The following is a 23,087-nucleotide window of genomic DNA, read 5'->3' on the forward strand; positions in this document are numbered from 1 at the left end:
GCTTTTTCAAAACTATTATGTCACTTACGATTTAAACTGCATTTTTAAATTTTCTTACATGTATCAATTGGAGATCATAACTCCCAAATACAGTAGGTAGGGAAAAAAAATCCATAAACTACTCAACCTTAAAAAAAATAATGTAAGGTGACCTTTTAAGAAATGTAAGTGTGTGTTTTTGTGTTTATTTTATAAAGCAAGCTGGGTTCCTGAGTCTTGAAAGTAGTATTTCTTCTTTTAGAAGAAAGTGTCTTTATTGTAATGTATGCGTTTTAAAATTTTCTTTCCATGCCTTACTCCTATATCAGCAAACAAAATAATTTGGAGAGGCTACTCTGAATTGACTGTATTTGGAGATGGGCAGGAGGGGGAGCTCTCTTGTATGGTTTATCCTTGCTCTACGTTGGTATTTCCAGATTCGTTGAAATTCCCTTATAAACATGACATTTGATTCCTAGGCTCCTCTAAAACATTGGCAAACTTCTCTAGTCAAGGACCAAGTAGTAACTACTTTGGGCTTCCTGGGCTAAATGGTCCCTTTAGCAACTGCTCAACCCTGCCATAATGCAGAAGCAGTCTTAGACACTTTGAAAGGGAGTGGGCATGAGGTGTTGTAGGGACACTTGCTTTACAAAAGCAAGCAGCAGGGTGGATTTGGCCTGTTTGCTGACCCTTGTATCTTCACACTCTTGAGAACACCTTTATTTTAGCTCACTCTGATCTAGACAAGTCTTTGGGCCTAGGTCTTAAAGGCCCTTAGGTGTCTGGCTTTCATGAAGGAAGAAGTTTGGAGAAGGTCAAGTTATAATCAGTATTTGTGCTTGAGCAGTAAGCAAAATAATCTCTCTGGTGGTAGTTGCTTGGAAGAATAATTCAGTTAAAGTAGCCTGAATTGTAAACCTTTATCCTGTAAATGCTTTGCAAATGAGTTGGTAATTGGTATACACTTTTTTATAGCAATATTATGTATTTATGTAATATATACATGCGCATGTAGTTGACTCAGCTCCCTAGAATGCATGCTTTGGAGTGTGCCATTTCCTAGGAATACATCGCTCGATCCTGTCTCCCCTCCCTTTCAAGGATACTTTAGCTAATTTTGGGAATAGTCTAACATCAGTAGTCAAATGAGTGCAGCATTGTTTGATTTATTTGAAGATTTTCATTCCGTTTGAACAGAAGACTATAGTTTCTATATAGTTTGTTATATACATGAATCATGATATGAGTACTGAAAACAGTAATGAGATAATAAAAAATAATAGCACCTAATATGTATTGTCTGTTCATTAAGTACCACGTACATTCCACGTGCTTAATCCACAGTCCTAGAGGCCATTTTGGTGTCCACGTTGCCCAAGTGGGAAAACTGAAGACTGGACAGGCTGTGACCTCGGCTATGTCCATCTTTTTATTTACTTCTGAATTAGCTATGATGATGTAAACAGTGATTTATCCCAATATTTGTTCCAGCAGGAAGCTACCCATGAATGACAGTCGAGCAGTTTAGCTCCAGATACAAAAGTTGAAGCAGCGCTTATATTTTCGTCATTTATTTCCCTTTGATTAGGATTAAGGAGGGCTGTTAACATGGTTAAATGCACGGTAGCATTTTTATTACAAAGCATACTTACCCTGTTCACTGATGAAACTCACCTATGGTGTGAGTTACTTTTGGGGGCAGAGATGAGTGAGCGAGGCAATGCAGTTGAGGTATGAGTTTTAGTTAAGTGCAGATAGTATACTCTTTTATGTTTCAAAGATGTAATTGGCTTATGGCAGTGTCCAGTGGCCTAATTTGATTTTTAAGTGTAGGTTTGTGTTGCATGTGCTTTGATTTGCCTTGGAAAAATGCTTCTATGTCCTGTCGACTTTACCACTGGAATAGTCCTACTTCCTCTTTAAGAGAATTACGGCACACTTGAAGTAGTTTTGAGATCTACAAATGTACATTCAACATTACTTCAAAATATTTCTCAGATACTTGAATATTTTCGATACACTAATAATGCTCAGATGGTAGTTTTATAGCAATTACTACAGGTTGTGAACTGTTTTCAGTCACGACATACATTCAAATGGTGGCAACGGAAGTGCTTGAAAATAGTCACCACGGCTGTTCATCAGTTCCGTATTTTTAACATCCGTGAGAAATGGCACGGGGAAAAGTTGGATTTAGGAGAAGAAATTACCGTTGAAATACTTGGACGCTCGCTTTTATGTGATGTACCTGTCCTGTTTCCTATAAAGTGTTTAGAAACTGGTTTTGATCCTATGGATTTTCGTAAAGCTTCTTTCAATGAAAAAACACTGTATTTACTTACTCTTCACACTTTGCTTTAAATAATGCTTGAAATTATTCTGAGATGAGATTGATGCAGTTGGAAGGGAAAGCACTTGAAAAGGTAAAGTCTTTGCTTTTTAAATTTTACACTATTCCGTAGCGTAATTATTGATTGTAAGAGTTTTTGAATGGTATAACTGCATTTGGAGAGCAAGAGATAATAATATTTCCCTGGATGTTTCTTCCCAGTGGAAAATTCTGAAGTTTTGCCTTGTTTTAACTAAATAGTCATAGCTCTCAAGACCCAAAATGTATATTTTGACTAAGTGTTTTAAGAAAAAGAGGTTTCTGTGATTCATTTGGCAGGTGGTTTTGGATGAGGTCTGAGAACAAGGTAGGATTCTTTCCTATGACCTTGAAATCCTTTATTCCATTGGAATAATTGTCTAAACTTTCAATGACAGCATCCTGTGGCACATGATAAACTAGGTGTGCAAATTGTCAGCCCCCCACTTCAACAGTGTATTGAAGGGGAATGTTGTTTTTTCTACTCTCAGTCAGCTCCTAGACCTAGACTATCCGTCTAAGAGGGAAGCTGCAGGGCAAGGCTAGGTCACCCTGATCTCCTAGCAGCTTATCAAAAGAATTATATGGGCAAGTTGGCAAGGTCCCTGCTGTGAAGGAAATCACCTGTCCGACTCCAGATGAAGATATTTCAACACGCACCTATAAAGAAAACCACTGCTAAGGTAAGTGATGAGAATCCCAGTGTTATTTCGGGCCAGTGTTCGTGTGTAAGCCAAGATAATGTGCTCTCTGTTTTCCCACAGATGATTTCCAGTGTACGTTATTAGTAAGAGCGTGCCAGATAGTTTTCCCTCTCCGCATAAGAGAGTCTGAAAACAGTTCCTGGCTTTGCAGATTTAAATCAACAAATGATTAAAGTCTCAAGTGAATAAATTTGTAGTTATTACACGCATTTCAGAGCTGTTTATTTTGTGTACGGATAACTTCTATCGTTAGGTATAATTCGGTGTAATTTAGGAGCGTGAGTCATCTCCATCTGGGAAATTTTGTTTTGGAAATTTTCTTCAAAGAATAAAAATGATTGCTACTTTTCACTTTACTAATAGACATAAAATTTTAATGAACTTTCCTAAATTAAGAATAAAAATTAGAGCAAGCACACGTGAGCCATAATTTATGAATAATAATAACCACGAAGGAAATGCCATTTTCGTTTGCCTCCCTGCTCCCCACTAGGTTTCGTATAGTTTTTGATTGATGTGAAAAAATGGAATTTGGGTTTTCCTTTTCACTAATTTTAACCTAGATTTCCTGTATAGATCTATAAATAGTGTAGTACTATTTTATAGTAAACTGAAAAGTTCTGGTTAATTTATTGCTGAAGTCTTCCAGATTATACACAGATTGTATTTGTGGTTTAAAATATGTCCTTTGCCTCTATAGAGGTTTGTGGAAACTTAGGTGAGATGCAGCTTTCAGAAGATAGTGAAAGCCTACGGGAGAACATGTTTTCTTTATTTTCCTGTCAACACTGGAAGAATGAATAGGAGTTGTAATTTACTCTGATGACACGGTAGCTACCGTCCACGTCTCCAGTCAGTCGTCCAGCTCTCTGTAAATATTGCCTGGGCATCATCTGACACGGGTGGGGGCACATCCATAAACATTGGCCTACACACATCATTAGCCATGGAATTGGTGTGAGTTTATTTACGTGAAATGCTGTTATAAAAATAAGCCACAGTTTTACTGTTAGAATACAGAATGTCTAAGATCCTCAAATATGTACCTAGTTAGAAGGACTAAAGCTCATCTCTAAGTCCTTTATTAGGAAAGATAGTCCATTACCTACTTTTTTTTTTAGATACAATGTATAAAATAATAATGCATTTTGAGAATTGTTTTGTGTTCTTTAATAATGTGAAGGATTCATGTATTACTGGTAGAAAAGGTTAAGCCATAGTTATAATCAAGAGTCTCCAGATGAGACACTATCTCTGGTAGATATTTTTCTTAATGACCACTAAACTGGTAGTGTTACAATTTTTTGGTAATGTGTTTGGCATATGAATTTTCTTTCTTTTTAAAAAAAAAAATTTTTTTAATGTTTACTTTTGAGAGAGAGAGTGCAAGTGTGGGAGGGGCAGAGAGAGGGAGACACAGAATCAGAAGCAGGCTCCAGGCTCTGAGCTGTCAGCACAGAGCCCGACGCAGGGCTCAGACTCACAAACCGTGAGATTATGGCCTGAGCTGAAGTCGGATGCTTAACGGACTGAGCCACCCAGGCGCCCCTGGCATATGAATTTTCTATGTTCTAGATGTTCTAGTGCCAACATTTGAAGACATTACAGTGTCCTCAGTTTTTCTTATGTCCTTGAAATTTTACTATGTTATATCTAGAAATAGTTCAATCCTTTTGGAACATCTCAAGTTCAATTAAACTTTCAGATTCGAATATTCTGTTAAAATAAATTAATTTGACTATGTTAAATGAAAGTGTAAAGAACTCGTATGTATTTGTTAGAAATATATGTTCCATTTGCATTAGTAGAAATTTATAGATTTAGAGATTACTCCCTAAGAGAAAGCAAAATATACTTGTTCTGATCTGCATTCTAGGGGGAAAAAAGATGAGGTCGTTTTCCTAATGTTATTGTGGCTTATTTAAGATCTTCTGAAAGGCCCAAAAAAGTACCTTTCAGTTATAGGACAGTTGATTTATTCATTAAAGGTGAGGATTTTTTGAAATTATTTGAGTTTTGCCTTTTTTGGCATTTTGAGAAAAACTATCTTCTGTAGCATGAAGTTACAGCTTTTTAATAGTGACCAGTTTAGTACAGCAAGGATCATCGTACTGTTATAGAAAGTATCATAGGCACATATTTTTCTGTATCTTTCTGGGCAAGTTTCTCTTCTAGTCCTAAGATTTTTTGGGTTCCTATTCAAAGTGGATAGGTAGAAAACATTTATGTTTTTTGTATGGTTCTCTTAGTAAATGTATTCTGAGGACTGTCATAGGTGATGGAGATACATTTAAAATTCAGAAGAAATATTCACAGAAATAGAAAGGAATACCAGGGGAATGTTTCAAAGGGAAACCTGTATTAAGGAGAAAGTATTTGAAGCGCCTCGTCAGAGATTATAAGCAGAAGGGTATTTGTTTAGTATCTTTAGTTTATGTGGCTGTTGAAATACACACGCCCCTACACATAAATAAAAGAAATATTGCGCTATTTTACATTTATTTTGGGCTAAATCTTTGAAATCCTGTGTGAATTTTATCCTCACAGTACAGCTCAATTTGGACTAGCTGCATTTTAATGGCTTAGTATCCACACGTGGCTAGTGACGACCATCTTGGCTCCCCTGTGGTTCTAGATTGTCCTGTCTCAACTTGACATTTCTCAGGGAGCCTTTCTCCGATTCCCTAGGTCTATTTCCTTTCGTCCTTAGTCTTATGGAATCATATTCCTTTCCTTTAGAGCATTTATTATAGCTGTATATCTGTATTAGTGACATTCTTTGATTCTTGTCTCTTCCACTAGATGTAGGCTTGAGTGTTTCCCATTCTGTTTCCAATCTTTACACACAACTGGGCTCGATAAATAATATTTCACTTAATGAATTGTGCTTCTTAGGAAATTTGACCAGAATCACACCTTTGATTTTAGAATCAGGCACTAAATTATTTCTAATTAATTTTGCTTGGATGAGGACGGATAAACTGTCACTAATCTGAGAAGTGGTCTTAATCGTAAGTTGTGTACTCGTAATGGTGTTGTCTTAAGTAATAGTTCTGTAAGTTACCGTGCATTTTTAACAAATAGGAAGCTTTTTAAACCGTAAGCATATTTTTTAAGTTGATTTAATAGACTTGATAAAAGAGGTTTAATAATTTAATTTTTAAAATACAAATTCCCCAAAAATAAGACTGACTTAAATTATCATAAAATTAAATTATTAAAGATGAATTTTTATAAGAATAAAGATTTTTAGATTTCAGTGAAAATAGTCTAATGTTTTCTTGTTAAAGAATGCTTACTGTGAGTTTGGTAGAATGATTAAACCACATGATCCACAGTATCTTATACTTAAAAGTCAAGAAACTATACGTTGGCCATATTTTAGGCAATCATAGGTCATACCATAATCTTGAGTTTAAAAGGAACTTAAGCATGGCCCTAACCTAGGTGCACTTTTATGTGTACCATGCTAGTAGGAAGAATGAGATACTGTTAAAATAGAGTTGGGTAAGATCTCATTACTTGAACTGTGATTTCAATACTTGAACTGTGTCTTGAGGGGATGGTAGGCATTTATCAAGGGAAGGAGAGAGGGAAGGGTATTTCAGTCAAAGGAGCAGCATGTACCCAGCTACAGGATTTCCAAACAATTCGTGCTAGTTCCTCTAAGCAACTAGAAGCACACACAGTTGACTCTTGAACAACATGGGCTTAAACTGTGCAGGACGGCTTAAATGCAGATTTTAGTACGGTACTATACATGTATTTTCTCTTACTTATTTTCTTAATATTTTCTTTTCTCTAGCTTACTTTTTTGTAAGAATACAGTATGAAGTACATGTAACTAAAAAGTGCTAGTCATCCGTTTATGTTATCATTGTGAGGCCTCCGGTCAATAGTAGTTTGTTAGTAGTTAAGTTTTGGGGGAGTCATAAGTTATACTCGGATGTTTGACAGCAGGGAGGGGGTCAGCACCTCTAACCTCCGCCTTGTTCAAGGGTCAACTGTAATTCAGTTTGGCTACAACATAGTATGTGTGTGTGGGGGGGTGGGGGGGGCAGTGAGGGGGAAGAGCAGGGAAGGCAGAAGCAGGAAATGAATCTGGCAGGACAACTTGATGGTAGAGTCATAAAGAGCCCCATGTGGCACTCTAAGGAGCTTCACTCCGTCCTCTGCAGTAGGGAGCAAAATGATGGAGGGGAGACCTGAGAAGTGTGAGCAGCGAGGAGGCAGTTACAGTGAAAGAAATAATGGGGCATGGACTCTACCCTAGTGTGGGGGTATGGGGAAGAGAGGGTACACTGATAAGTCATCCCATCCCAACTCCTCAACCCTTCCCACCCCACCTCTAAGCCTCCACTAAGAAGGTAGGGGACCAAAGACAGGGCATAGTTCTGGTAAACTCTTCTTTAAACATTAGTGAATATAACGTGTCTGTTGTTTAGTGAATTTTAATGAAAGGTTGTTATGTAATAAGTCTATTAATTAGCAAAGGACAGGATATGTTTTACAAAGTAGAAATGATTATGATTCAATCTTTGTCATTTTTTACCGCATGCCGAAACTTTTAACATGGATTATTCCATCCTCAAATAATAGCCCGAGTTTTACGTGTGGTCATATTAACGTTAATCAACTTAAAAGTAAAAGGATATTCCATGAATTAGTTTTCTAAAAGATTATAGGTTTTATTAGTGCGTTGGGTTTTAATTAATGTTATACGTTAGAAACTATTTACAGATTTGTTACACCTTAAGGAATAAAGTAGGAGTCTAAATAGGATAGTTGTAAAAGCATAACTCTCTATACCATGAACCAACACTGTAACCAGGAACAGGCGGCCTGGACAAGATGCCTTTGCTTTGAAGCCCTATCTCCTTCTGTTGCATAGGGAGATCCCAGGGGCCAAAGCAGCAGTCACATAACAGCCCTGTAACGTAGCTTTGCTAAAATCTCCCTAATCATAGTGGTTGCTGAAGTGCGTCCTTTCCTGACGAAACTTTGCCACTGTTAGCCACGGCAGAAATGTCAAACAGAGATGTGGACTGCACGAGCCCTTTTCGTGGCCGCTGGCCCATAGGCCTTTTTTCTTTTTTTTTTTGGAAAGGACAGTGGAAGGTGAACTTAGTGTATATCACTTGTGGGGCATCACAAGATTGGTATCATGAGGAGCTTTTCCTTATGCTCGTTTTTTAAGCCCTAAGTGAAGTTTCAGTATGGCAAAAAAAACAGGTTGTTTTAAAAATGTGAATTATATCATTGATAATAAAACTATATATTTGATCAGTTTAACTTCATAAATATGATATTTAAATCAAATCTCCTGATATTTTATCCTTAATTTTGGTAACTTCACTATTTCAAAGAAGTGGATTATGTTAATTTTTTTAGATTTAACCTTTTGTTTAAATGAATTAAAAGATATTTGTTTTTTCGTGCAGATTTGAGTTCTGTGAACCCGCATTTGTGGTTGGTAATTGCCTCCAGATAGCGTCTGACAGTCATCAGTATGACCGCATTTATTGTGGGGCTGGTGTCCAGAAGGACCATGAAAACTACATGAAAATCTTACTGAAAGTTGGAGGCATTCTGGTCATGCCTATAGAAGATCAGGTAACTTCTACTGTCCTTTGCTTAAGCACGTTAGTTTAAGGTGGGAAATGTTCTATCAGTGAAAAGTAGGCTGTGATTTTTAAGGAAGCAGTACTCTTCACAGATCTAGCTATAAAAACAACAAAAACAAAACCTTGAAACAGACTCTTGAACCAAAGCAGATACAGAAGAGATCCTTCTACTAGGGTTTGAAGAGATTTTTGTCTCCCCAGAGCTTAGCCTATGTGATGTTTGCCAAGTTGCTTCCTCCCACAGTTTTTGTACCCAGAGCTGTTCAGTTGGGTGTGAAGATCTCTACCAGCCACTCAGTTTCCAACATTCTTTAGTTCTTTGAGCGTAGAAAAGAGAAATTCTATTTGGGGTTTGGTTTGGACTGCTTAAATCCGTTAAAGAAACAAGTAAATTTTTAAATCTTGATTTAGTATGACATAGACTCATTCGAAAATATTTTTTCAGTTATTTATCTGCCTTCGGTTTGGAATTATTAGGGATAGTAAGTGTATGAAATACTAATGTATTCAGGAAATGGGTGGATCTTTCAAAAGGAAATTACTTTAAAAATTTATAAACATGGAGCGACCTGGGTGGCTCAGGCGGGTAAGTGTCTGACTCGATTTCAGCTCAGGTCACGATCTCACGGTCATGACCTCAACCCCTGTGGAGCCTGCTGGAGATTCTCTCTCTCCACCTCCCTCTGCCCCTCCCCTGCTTGCGCTTTGCTCACACGTGTGCTCTCTCTCTCTCTCAAAAAAAAAATTTTTATAAAAATGCGTTTCAAAACAAATCCTTAATATTCATATTAACCTAAATTTGAGATGTTTAAAACGCCTTGTGGTTTACACGGTAGGAGATAAATTATATAAAACAACTGGGACCTTGCCTCATCATTTTGGAGTTTATAATCTTGGGGGAGGGGGTCCCTTAACATCACAGCATGTTATTTGCAACTCAGTAGACTTCACCATTACCATGCACTAAGCTCTGTAGCAAATTGTTTGTCCGTAATTAAAAAGACATAATATAAAAACATTCATTAAAAAACATTCCTGGAAAAACATTGTTACTTGAATGCTTCCAGAGTTGAGACTCCCAGATGAACAATCTTCTGTTATCTGTTGAAAATACCTTTCCAAATATTTTTAAGATAGGGCTTCCCATTGGTATTTTATTAAATATTAATTATATACTATCATCCGAATGTCAAATGGGCTTATTTTTATAATAGAAATTGAAGATGTTAATTCAGCTTGATCAAGCCATGTACTGAGCTAGTTTTTTTTTTCCCAAGGACTGGGGATGAGTTTTTGCCAGGTAGGTAAAACTTGTAATGCTCTTGTGATTAATTACGTTTATTTGTGAAGTACTAAGTTGCGATTAGAATTAGAATCTGCATTTTATGACCATCACGGGCAACCATGAAGTTGACTCATTGGTACAGTAATCAGAACGTGGTTTTATTAATGCTTTATACAATGCTTTAACCAAACAACTGAACCTATGTGAGGCATCTAATTTGGGATCCACTGGCAGACGTGGGTTGGAATGAGACCCCTAGAAGGTATCAGACCCCAACTATAACATGATGGGTCACTTGACCATATTTGGATATTCTATATACATTGATTTATCTATCTTGAGCTGCAAATATTTGTGATTTCTTCTGTATTATTTTATGGCAAGTATTTAAACGATAGCAATTTGGTTGCATTCAAGTACAGGTGATTATATAGCAACCATTGGCAGTTATTCCATGAAAACAAAATTGTGACTGTAAGGCGATCGCATTTCCAGGATTAAGCTATTCTGTTTCTGTGTTTTCCTCCAAATAGTTAACACAAATTATGCGAACTGGACAAAACACTTGGGAAAGTAAAAATATCCTTGCTGTTTCGTTTGCTCCACTTGTACAACCAAGTAAGAATGATAATGGCAAACCAGATTCTGTAGGACTCCGTAAGTAACTGTTGGTCCTTTCCGACCGAACCGTGACTGTTGTTAAACTCTTATGGTTGGGATTTAATGGACTATATGATTATGAAAAAGCAAATAAACATGCAGTTATATATTCAACAGATTTATTCAGCTTTTTTGTGGGGGTGGGTTAAAACCCCTACCTTGCACCAGACACAGTTAGCTGCCTTCATGGACATAGGAAAAGAAGGGGCAGGTCAAAGAAATCATGAATTTATTAATTATAGCTGTGACTTTACTAATTATATTAAATTTGTTGTCATTTTCTACACAGAAGGATGACAAACACAACAGCCTTTATTTGAGCTGAAAAGAGCTTGGTTGTTCTAAGACCAGAAACAAGTTTCAGGGTAGTCGAAGTTGGTTGGCTAGCGTATAGAAGATAGATTATATACAGGGCTTTCCTTATCAAAGGTAAAGTCAGTGTTGGTTGTGGATAGACTTGTTCGAAGGTAGAAAAATAGTAGACTGAATTGTAGGCGGTGGTAGAGAGAAAAAGAAGGATGGAGAGTTTGGCCTTGAGCGGCTAGCTGAGTGGTGGTACCATTTATTGCTGTTTGCAGGACTGGCGATGGAATAGTTTGGAAACAGGTGTAGGAAGATCAGGTATTTTATTCTGGCCGTGTTCGAGTTTCCTGTTGGCATGCACGTGGCAGGTAGTCAAGTGGTTGTAAACCCACTGCACAAGGGGAGGTGTAAATTGGGAATCCTCAACCTAAAAATGGCATTTTCAGCTGTGAGAATGGATGAGAGCACTTGGGGGAGAGTGAGGAGAGAGAAGAGGTGCTTGTGTTGGAAATCATGAAAAAAACAGTATTTCAAGAAGGAGGAAGTAATAAACTTACTGCAGCTGAAAGTAGAAACAGAGGGAAGAGTAATATTAATTGGCTTGTGATATAGCATGATTTTGGAAATCGGTGAGTAAGTTCCTTCCCAAAAGTGAACTAACTTTACCATGGTAGACTTCTTGCTTTAACTTGCTTTTTAAATGAATATATTTCAAAGGAACCTGGCTTTACATGTAACTTTATTTTCATTGTTTATTTTACCCTCTTGTGAGCTACGTGGTTTTTGTGGCCTGTTTTTCCCTCTTCCACGTTCTTCCCAATGGAGAGAAGGATTTGGCGGTCAGATAGCTAGGAATTGAAACGTCATTTTTATCACCTACTAAAGGAGTAGGGGCGGAATATGGCTCAGGTCCGCACCCTTAAGTTAGACTATCCACGCAGCCACAGGCAGTAGTGGCCAGCCTCCCGTCGTGTGGGCTCGCTCCGTAAATGCAGGGGAGCAGAGCTTCATGTGTGGGTGAGCGGAGGAAAAGACCAGGGAAAGGCCACACGTGGACAGCTGCTTCGCACGCACGAACCATACAGACCACTCCTCCTGCCGTGGGGACGAAGGTATGTGGTGGTGCAGACAGACCCATGTGGTTCTGTGGTAAGGGGCAGTGAGCGGCAGGGGGGGGGGTCTCTTCCCTAGACCCCGGGAGAGGGCTTCCTAGCGTTCTTTTGTAACGGGAGCTGCCATCAGAGAGACCTGTTGACCACTCTTTCCAGATTCACAAGATGCATCAATTCTGACACAGTGCTCTCACTTTAATCTCATTTAGAAAGAAATCAGGCTCTCAGTTCAAAAAAAAAAATTGAACCTTTCACAATTCGGAAAGTGTTAATCAGCCATTTTTTCCAAACGTACTTTTTGCTGTTGTACGTTACTTACAAAATTGAGTCAATCTACACAACAGAGCGACATAAGACGATTACATAAGAAAACTTGAGTATATAGAAAATTGAAAATAAGAATGATTAAAAAAAGGATTATCAAAAAGATCCATTCTGTTAGTAAAGTTACTCTGCTGGAATGTTGAATTTAAACTTCCTTCCTGTCTGTTCAGAGACACGTGCTAGATGTATTCTGGGACTGAAAGGGACTGTGGTGCTAGGAACACCAGAATCAAGTAACTGTCACTTGTATTCACATGCATTGTACAGTTATTTCAAAGTATACTTTTTGGTAGACCATACACACACATTCCCTTGTATATATAGGTGTATGTATATACCATATACTACATACTATAATATTTAGTAGACCATACCGTACTAAGATCATTGAATATTTCAACTCCTTGCTAAAAGCAATAACTAAAAGCAATAATAATAATAACAAAGTAAAACTACTTTTTCCCTCCTGTTTTCCAAATATCAGAATTACAGGTCATATTTATGACCATTTTCGTTAACCTATCATAACAGGTTAGAGAGTCACAAAAAAGAAGTAATGAAAAAAATTCTGTGACACGGTGGCCTAACCACATATGTAATAATGTATATCTGTAAAGATATATAAGTGTCCTTATAGAGGTCCCTGTGGACTTCTGTGCATCAGCCATTTAGGTGTTTCACTTTCTCATGGAGACTGTTGTAGCCCGAGACATTCCTCTTTATCTGACAGTTTCCCTAGTTTAGTGTCCTTTAGAGGAGTCTAGTTTGTAAATGTGGTTTTGCAGTAACACAGTTACAAATGGGCAATTTTCATTCTTTCTCATTTTAAAGATGTCCATACAGTACAGCTCTAGGTAGTTAATAAGACTATCCTCTGTGGGTTGATGGACATAACTGTGAATGTAAAGTAGGGGCATAAATTTGGTTGAAAGGGATAAAAGGGGGAAGAGCCTAAATTAAAAAAAAAAAAAAAATCTGTCATACGTGTGAAATACTTACAGGTGAAATGATCTATCCAAATTTGTCATCACAATCGTCTGTGATGGATTTGGGAGGAAGAAATGGGAGTGTGGTAAGATTAGCTGTATGCTGAGGGTTCAAGCTGAGTGGTACATGGGGTTCGTTACACTATTACTCACTTGTATACATACTCGAAAGTCTCTACAATAAAAGGGAAAAAAAATCATCAGCTCCCAATAGCATAAAAATGAGCCAGGAATTACGATTTTGTAAAAAAATAAAAGCCTTTTTATGAATAATGTTCACAGAAAGAAAAAGTTCTGAAGATACTGTTTGTCAAAACTTAATAGGATGTTTGGAAAATAAGAACAAGTTTCTTCTGTTAAAATTGCTGATTAGAGAACATTATTTCATTAATTATAGGGGATTAAGTTACGAAAGAATGTTAGCAAAAAAAGAGAACTAAAAAAATACACATGCAAATCTCTGGCAAGTGTATTTTGTAGCTATGAAATTGCCTATATAAATAGTTACTAAAATGTAGTTAGAATTTTCCTCAGGTTTATCACTACTTTTGATTCAGTTCACATCTTCTTTCCTTTGTTCACGGGGTGGTATGCAACATTCTAAAGGAGCTGCTTCAAGTTCAGGTGGGCCCTTTAGAAGGGGAAAAGGAAAAAGGGAAAAATTCTATACCAACTTAGGCAAAACTTTCCTCCATACACCACCCACTAGATACTTCATCTCTCAGACATGTGGGTTTTTCCACCCCAAGGAATTCTCGAATTCTTTGTGGACACCAACTAGGTGTCCTGTGATCTGACCCCTCGTGTCACTAACCACTGTTCGCATAGACCCCGAAGGTTAAAGGGCTTGTACGAGGCTGCCGCCATCTCCTCCAACTTGAGCCCCCAGCCACAGGTACACGTTTTCACCCGTGTTTCGTCAGCCTGGCTGTAAATCAGGAACTCCCGTGACCCCTTTCTGGAATTCAGTAATTTGTTGGAGTGTCTCACAGAACCCAAGAAAACAGTTCACTTACTGGATTACGGGGTTTAGTGTAACAGGGGCCAGCACAGAAACAGCCGGCTGGAATCGAGGCACAGAGGGTTTGTGGGAAGGACCCAGCTTCCGCGCCTCCTCTGAGGGCCCTTCTGGCACTTGCACGTGTTCATCAGCCCGGAAGCTCTCCGAACCCTTGCAGTGAAGGCTGTTTATGGAGGTTTGATTAAGTCATTGGCCATTTACGACCGACTCAACCTGCAGCCCCTCGTCCCCTCCCAGAGGGTGCTGGTGAAAGTTCCAGTCCTCTGGCAACCAGCCCACTCACTCAGGGGCTTACCAAAAGTTGCCTTATTAGCATAAACCCAGGGGTGCTTGAAAGGAACCTGTTATGCCCTTATTACTTAGGTAACTCCCAGGTGTCTTCAGAGCTCTGTCAGGAATGCAAAGCCAAATGTATGCTTCTTGTTAAAAATCTCAAGGGGCAAGAGACTTCATAAATTGTGGCAACAGTTATGTGGCCACTTATAGAAGCTGCTGTTTTTGTAGGTTCAAAAGTGGCCCCGAATCAATGCTTTTGTGAGATTGGCCTAAATATAATGCCCTTTTCAGTCTTTGTTAATAAAAACGAAAGTGCTGACTGCTAGGTTCCCGTGAAATCTTTGCAGAGACTACCTTTTGGGAAACAAATAGAGCTTCCGTGTGCGTGTTAGAGATAACCTTAATGATAATTTTGGAGTGAAAGCTTTGATTCAAAATAAAGTTTTAATAGTAGTCAGGGTAAGTATCAAATCCTTAACTCATAACTGGAAGCATTACAAACAAGGGAGTGTTAAAGAATAGAAAATACGGGGGGATTTTGAATACTTTCAATTCTGAGAATTACCTAAAAGTTTGTGTATCATTTAGACAAACTTTACATGAAGCTCTTGTGGGTGCTATTTTAGGACTTAAGTCTGAATCTTTTTCCATTCTGGGTCTGGTTGGTTCTTTATGAAGTGAGGTATTCTGACAGTTTAGGATTGAAAGGTTCATCATTCTAACAGTGTCCTTGGAATAGCAGTGTTGGCAGAGGACGAACATAATTCGGGTGTTAAAAGAGAATACCGAAAATGAGGGCGGGGTGCAAGAACAAAGACCAGCTGTAAAAGACTAATTATAGCTCTATTTCTTAGCTCTTTTATTAAAATTCCCAAGACTCTTTTATAGATTTATTCTCCACCAGCCTCCCCCACCCCTGCTTTTTCAGTGTTCACTCAGGCACAGGTTTCTTCTGTGTCCACACTCCCCCTTGGGTGCTCGCCAGAGGCTGTTGGCTCTCAGATTTCTGTCCCCAGCCCTGGCCTCGCCCCTGAGTCCCAGACACATGATTCAGCTGCTTGCGGTTGGGCAGGAGCAGAGACCGTGCAGTGAAAACGCCCACGTTCAGGTCCCACCTCCTGTCACCTACAACCTCTGTGACCGAGACCAAGTTATTTCACTTCTGTCTACTTCCTTTTCCCCAGCGCTAAGTGTGCTGTTGCCTGTAACACGCGGAGATGGTGGTCACTGTTGTTTTCCTTTCTGAAACCTTCTTCCAGGAGATGTTCACAGACATTCCAGATTTCATACGGAACAGAGTTTTGATTTTCTCCTCCCCAGCTACTCTTCCTCTTTGTCGTGTCACTAATTGACAGTCGCATCTACCAAGCTGCCTGGGCCAAAAACGCTCCCACATCCAGTGCCCGTCCAGCCTGCTTTCAAAGTGTGTTTCAGACTTGTCCGTTTCTCTACGTCTTTACTGCCAACCTCCCTTACTCTAATCTGCATCACAGTGTGGTCAGATCTCAGGTGGATTACTGGAGTATTCCCGCTGGGCTCCTGCTCCCTCTCTTTATGGTCCATACTCCACAGCGGACCCTCAGTGCCATTTTCATCGCATTATGACCCTGCCTTTTTAAAACCCTTGATATAAGGCACATTTTTTTACCAGGGCCTGTAAGATCACCCCTGATCACCTCCGTTACTGTTTGCTTCCTGCTCTAAACTTCATTGACACCAGCCTTCTTTCAGCTCTTTGAACGTGCTAAGCTTATTCACCTTCTAGTGTTTTTCGCCATTCCCTGTGCATGAAGCTATTCACAGACGGCTGTTTCTTCGTATCGTCTAGATGTTAGCTCAGACACGCCTCTCCTAGGGGAGACCACTGGGACTACCCAGTCGGAAGTAGCCATACCCCATGTTACTTTGTACGTCATTGGTGTTTTTTCTCATATCTTCTTTTTTTGTCATAATTATTTTTTATCTATCCCTCCCCCAAATATATGATCTCCATAAGAGCAGGGACTTTCTTAGTCTAAATCGTTCACTCTATCTAAATGAGCTCTTTAATAGTACCTGGCGTATAGTTTACCACATGGTTGTTGAGTGACTGTGAAACAGCTTAACAATTTTGGGCGATAAGCAGAACAGGTGGTAGTTTACACATTTTAACATATAAGAGATGAGATTTCCCATCTGTTTTTACTTAACCAGTGTTCACAAAACTCACAGATGGCAGAAGCGGGACTTGAACTCAAATTGTTACATGTTTCAGTTTCCATGTTGGGTAGTTGGGGGCAGGCCCAGACAGGGGAACAAATGACTTTTAGTTGGACATGCCCAGTGTGGCCCTTGGGAATGCTTTTCTATTTCAGATTGCAGTAGGGGAGTTGAAAAAAAAGTTTGAAGAGAAGATTTTGTCGTGGGCCACTTAGGTATGTGCTGAGGGATCGTTGAATCAGCCCGGAAAGGCCTCCCATGCTGGCGTTTTACCAAAAACCCTGTCCCTTGCTGCAGCGTGTATCCAGCCTGTGATAGGGTCTAGGGGAAGGAAGCACTCGGAGCCTTGGACAGGGTGATAGACTGTGCAGTTCTGGTATCTGCAGGCCCCTGTACGGAGCACAAGGAGGAAGTGCCGTGGCCCCTCGTTCCTGGAGCTTACAGTCTGATGGTAGAGGGGGGCCGATTACAGTCTGATGGTAGAGGGAGGCCACATACCAAAGAGTTCCTACAGAAGGCAGGATTTCATAGGTTATAACAAAAAAAGTTGGCAAGGGAAGTAGCCAGAAAAAGAGTACCAAAAGTAAGGAAATAAAACATACATGGAGAGTTTTTAGTGCTGTTTAACTGAGGAGGGTTGTGTTTTGTTTCGTTCAGGTGTTTGAGAAGGCTCCTTGATGGTAGTTTTATTTCCACAAGGATGGCAACTAGGAGAAATGAAGTTCAAGTGGGACGAGAGAATTAATTTCTCTATGTCTAAAGCACTGGAACAGAGCAGGCTACAAGGAAGAGTATGTGTTCTAGGGCTTATGGGTTTGTAGATCTGTGGGAGATGGGAGCGGAGGACCGACTGGATCTGATAGAAGTAAACATCAATCACTGAAGGAAATCTCAGTGCTTTGGCCTGTTTTGGCCTATTACATTGTATACAGCATGATTTCTGGTGGGCCTTTGCCTAAGTTGCACTTACTGATTTACAGAGGAAAACTCGGTGTGTGTGTGTGTGTGTGTGTGTGTGTGTGTGTGTGTATGTGTGTGTGTGTGTACACACATGCACAAGCTTTAAAGCTCAGACTGAGGCAGTCGTTCAAATGTTGCCTTTGAGTTTTAGGAATAGATCGTTCTCTTGTATGGTTTTCAACATCAAAAACATAAAAAAAATATATGTGGTATAAAATCTATCTTCTCTTCTTATCCCCTAACTGCTTCATTCTTACGGAACCCATTTCTAAGTTCTTACTTCCTCTTTCAAAGAATTTTCATGCATATACCTGGGGACACACATACATATCTACACATAGACACCTCCCCGCTTTCCACAGAATTGAGAATGGTGGCGTGGCATATAGAGAGCACCTTTGAAATCTTTGTTCGAAAAAGAAGAGGTTTTATACTTGGTGTTTTCTAACGTTTGCTAGGAAAGATTTTGTTCTGTGAAGAAATGAGCAGTGTATAATGTTTTGCTTTTTTATGTGTTCTCTGTGTGTGTTTTGTTTGCGCTTTTCTTTTTTTTAGCTCCCTGTGCCGTCCGGAATCTCCAAGACTTGGCTCGCATTTATATCCGACGTACACTTCGAAATTTCATAAATGATGAGATACAGGCCAAGGGGATTCCTCAGAGGGCTCCACCCAAAAGGAAAAGAAAGAGGGTTAAACAGAGAATCAATACTTACGTATTTGTGGGTAATCAGCTTATCCCTCAGCCTCTAGACAGTGAGGAGGATGAGAAAATGGAGGAGAATAACAAAGAAGAGGACGAGAAAGATCACAGCGATGCCATGAAGCCAGAGGAACCACCTCAGAATTTACTGAGAGAAAAAATCATGAAACTCCCTCTCCCTGAATCTTTAAAGGCTTACTTGACATATTTTAGAGAAAAATAACTTAGATCAAGAAGAAAGAATGCCTACTGATAATTCCTTTAGTCTTGAAAATGTAGCATTTGTTAGGAGTTAAAAGAGAGCGAATTCTTTCAACAGAGCGAACTATAGTGGAAAAGGTATAACTTGTTTCTGTCTTAGTAATAAAAATGATGTATTCAGTAATTAAAAAGAATCCCTTTTTATAAAATATATTTTTCTTTAAATCTTGGAAAAAAGGCTGTTTTAACTCAGAGTGACTTCAAGAGTGGAATACAACAATACTCAAGATTTGTATACCGTAAATCCTTTTCTGATTCCTGACAGATTTGTAGTGCTGAGGCTTACATTTCATTTCATAGAAGGTTACATAATTGTTAAGCATATACTGGTTTTTGAACAGCAGTTGTTTTCCTTTCCTCTATGAAAACCTTCTGAGCGAATTAGGAAATCAAACGCTGTGTAGACCCACTCACCTTACTTTGGTTGCAGTCACTATTGTTGAGTTGCTGTAGTATCCCGGGCAATCTATGAGTGCAATAACAATACAGATGTTGAATAATTTAGCTTTAAAAAAAAGTTTCGTGGAGTTCAGTGGCACTGCTACTTTTGCTTTTGAATCTATTGCCAAAAGACTTGGGAAAATATCTGCTTCTCTCCTAGAGATTTTAAGAGCACATCAAGTGAATATTAAATAAAAAGTATATACTCAATACAGTTCTTGATTTGTATGGACCCTTTACATTTTCAGTATTTAAAAACAATGAGGTTATCCTACTCTCTGGAGTTTTAGAAGATAGTATGTGTAGGATGGGTTTTTCTCTTGTCCACTGTATAAAGTGTTCGGTTTAAAAAAAAAAATCCACTGTTGTGTATGACTGTCGATACGACAGACAGGTAGGGAGTAAGCTTGAGTAATGGGCCCTTTCTTGGGTTGCTCTCAGAAGCAGGTGCACTTTAGCAAATGGAACTTCTGGTTCATTTGAATCTTTGTCTTTGACAAGGTAGGACTGAGCTAGCCTCGGAAAGAAACTCATCTTTGTCGTGTAGGAGATGTTCACAGGAATTGTATGTAGATGCCTCTTGTTTTGAAAATCCAGTTCAGAATCATAGTGTAATCTTTGGGACCTATGTTGTGCTCATTTAACTTTCTCACGGTGTGTGGGTTGTTTGTTGTTGTTGTTGTTGTTTTTGGTGAAGTTCTAATGATCACTTTTTTCTTAATATCACACACAAACTATCCATCATTTGAATATTAATTATAGCTTATCAGCGATACAACAGTAAATGCCATTTTTGATTTGTTCCTTTTCTTCCCACTAGGGCCTGAAAATAGTCATTCCTTGTTAAGAAAGTACACAATGGAACATACTTATTACTTCATGTAACATGGATTATGTATTTTTTAAAAGGAAGAATCTGAGTGTATCACTTATTACCACCAGCATCCCTGTTCCCCGTAGTTGATCAACTATGTTTAAGGAAACCCAACTGATACATAGTAAAAGCATTGTTATTATCTCTTTTCAAAGATTCAACTATTAGTAATACATAGTTGGTTTAAAAAATCTCAGCTCTGGTAATTCTACACATTTAAAAATGAGCATTTGAAATATTCTAAGTATGAATTATCTCAAGTAAATGAGGGTATTTTAGTAATGGGAAAGATAATTTCATGGAAGGTGTTTGTTTTATACCAGTGACTATAGGGCTAGGTGATAGGGGTTGGGGGGTTGGGTGTTATCTCCACAATTTTTTTCTTTTTTTAGATGATTGCTAAGCTGTTACTGTTAAGAAATGTCCCATCTCATTTCTATCAAGGAAAAAAAAAATAGTTGATACAATTGTCATCTGTTAGGAATGGTCACTTTATTTTAAATTAAATGTTAGTTTTAGAAGTTTAGTATTGTTCCTGGTGCCCACCTGTTTTTATCCAGCACCACCCCCCCACCCCGGCCGCCCTCTCCATACTCACTCTGTCGGTTTTGGAGCTCGTGTCCAGATAGTAAACATACATATTCTTAAATGATGATTTGACTACTCAGAAGAGAGTTTTTGTTAAGGATATATTTGAAGATTGACTTGCTCACATGGTCTTTTACTCTGGACCTTGGCAAAGTATACAGTAGGTTTTCGTTGCCATTACATATTTTTGTCATTGAAATGTATCTTTTGTGTTTTTAAATGCATCCATTTTACAGTTGTGACTTTATTATTGACTTTAAATAAAGAAGTAGAAATAAATGAAAATTAAAGTGAAAGCCCTTTTATTAATGGGAATATATTAGAAGGATCAAGAATATTTTGGGTTCGTGTGTATTTTTTAATGAATTCATGGTTACTTGAGTGTGAATAATTATGCTTTATAGGTGGAAAAAGTAGCAAAGAAAGGCAAAATTAAATGAAGATGATGAGGACTATAGTCATGGGATTTTAACAGCCAGATAAAACAGTGGAAGTAATCTAGTCTTTTCTTTCGTAGAGAGGAGGGCTAGGGAGATAGCGCGAGTCTCCGAAGTCAGACAGCTAGATGGAGAGGACTTTAAATAGCATCCAGCACCTGATAAACCTCAAGACATAACGACCAAGAAGACAGTTTAAGTCTACACTTCTTACTAGTTGATACATTTGGTTCTAGTCCTAATAAACAAAAATGTCATTAAAACAGCATGCGTCACGGTTAAAACACCAAAAAGGTTAAGTATTGGTTTCTAGCTGTTTGAGAGGACAAAAGTGAAGCAAAGCCTGTTCAATCATGGGAAGACTCGGAACGTTATTTTAAATAAGCAGTTGCATATAATTCAGTTTTGTTCTCTAGTAGCCTGGCATTTTCTTCCTAATTTAGGAAATCTCTATACCAATGGATATATGCTTGAATTGTTGTATACGGTTCATTGTCTGTATTTGAACATCTCATTTCCTTTGGAGTGTTGCCACCTTTGAAGACAGTGTAGGCTTTTTTTTTAAATTTTATAAAGTATTAGGTATATATGAAGGATATTTAGAAGATATACGCAAAACACAAGGAATAATAATTCAGCGTACATGTAAGTACACGGGTGTACCTACTACTGGGTTTGACTACTGGCGTCACCGTGACCTGGGTGCCCTTCGCAGTGTCCTCTTTATTCCCCTGGGGGGGTATTCCTTTTGTGTCAGTCCCCACCTTGCTCTTTGCTATAGCGTTACCACATATGTTCGTGTCTCTGAACAGTGTATCACTTGGCCTCCTACTTGGCCTCATACATACTGAACTTCACAAGTGGAGCTCTACTCTTGTTCTGCAGGTGGCTGTCTCAGTCCACACTGCCTCTCTGAGATCGATCCATTTTGTATGCAGCTGAGTCAGCACCCGCAAACTCAGTCTATTTGCTCATTCTGCCGTCCATGGACATTCGTTGTCACGTCAGCTGGTTTGGTCGGCAGCATTCTTCAGCATGTCTTGCGACCATACGCGTGCAGGAGCCTTCACAGAGTTCACACCTGGGAGTAGAATTGCTGGAGCATAGAGCATGTTTACATTCACCTTCACTAGATGGCGCAACATAGCCGAACAGCGTGTGCCTTCCTGCCACGTTCTCATGTTCCAGCTCTTCCGGGACCTCGCCTGCGTCTGATGGCGATCTGTGCGTGTTTAGCAGTGTGAAGTGTTACAGAGGCTTTGTTACTGGTTATGGAGGTTTTGTACCTTTCTGAGTGTTTCTTGGTCTTAGGTTTCCTTTCTGTAAAGCTTCTATTCAAGTCTTTTGGAAATGACTTAAAGAAACTGGCTTTCAGGGTTCCTTATGTCTTCTGGCTGTTAACCCATTGTCAGTTACACGCATTGCAAATCTCATTTGTCAGGTTGTGGTTTCTGTTCTCATTCTGTTTGTGGTGTCTTTAGTGAATTAAAATTTTCAATTAAAAAAATGAAAAGTTTGTTTTGAGAAAGTCGTGTGTGTGCGTGCACGCACAAGTGGAGGAGGGGCAGGCAGAAGAAGAGACAGAATCCTGAGCAGGCTCCTGCACCATCAGCGCAGAGCCCAGAGCCCGATGCCAGGCCTTGAACTCACAAACCATGAGATCATGACCTGAGCCAAGGTCAAGGATCGGGCGCTTAACTGACTGCACCACCCAGGCGCCCCTGTCCCCCATTTTTTTTTTAAGAGTGGGTACAAGTAGGGGAGGGGCGGAGGGTGAGGGAGGAGAATCTTAAGCAGCCGACATGCCCAGAGTGGAGCTGGATGTGAGGCTCAATCTCGTGGCCGTGAGATCATGACCTGAATCGAAATCAAGAGTGGACGCTCAACTGACTGAGCCACACCGGCACCCCCACGTTTTCCATTTTCATCGTGCGAGATTCACCTTCACACAGCCTCGGTCCAGGATCATGAAAACACTAGCC

General features: G+C 39.2%; 1 protein-coding gene across 4 annotated transcripts in view; it reads left to right on the forward strand.

Moving 5' to 3' along the window:
• The window catches only part of PCMTD1 (protein-L-isoaspartate (D-aspartate) O-methyltransferase domain containing 1), a 69,167-nt gene extending 46,546 nt beyond the window's left edge, over positions 1-22,621 (forward strand). For 3 of the 4 annotated variants that reach the window (XM_025922733.2, XM_086695293.1, XM_086695292.1), the window contains 3 exons: positions 8,496-8,667; positions 10,497-10,620; positions 18,360-22,621. In XM_025922733.2, coding sequence (XP_025778518.1) covers positions 8,496-8,667; positions 10,497-10,620; positions 18,360-18,727 — 664 coding nt within the window. In that variant the 3' untranslated portion in view covers positions 18,728-22,621. Of the gene's footprint in view, positions 1-2,841; positions 3,034-8,495; positions 8,668-10,496; positions 10,621-18,359 lie in introns of all 4 variants that reach the window. The other variant, XM_086695295.1, reaches the window with a different exon arrangement.
• The last annotated feature ends 466 nt before the right edge of the window (positions 22,622-23,087 follow it).

The sequence above is a fragment of the Puma concolor genome, chromosome F2 (genome assembly GCF_028749965.1).
Source record: "Puma concolor isolate L17-30 chromosome F2, mPumCon1.1.hap2, whole genome shotgun sequence".
NCBI lineage: Eukaryota > Metazoa > Chordata > Mammalia > Carnivora > Felidae > Puma > Puma concolor.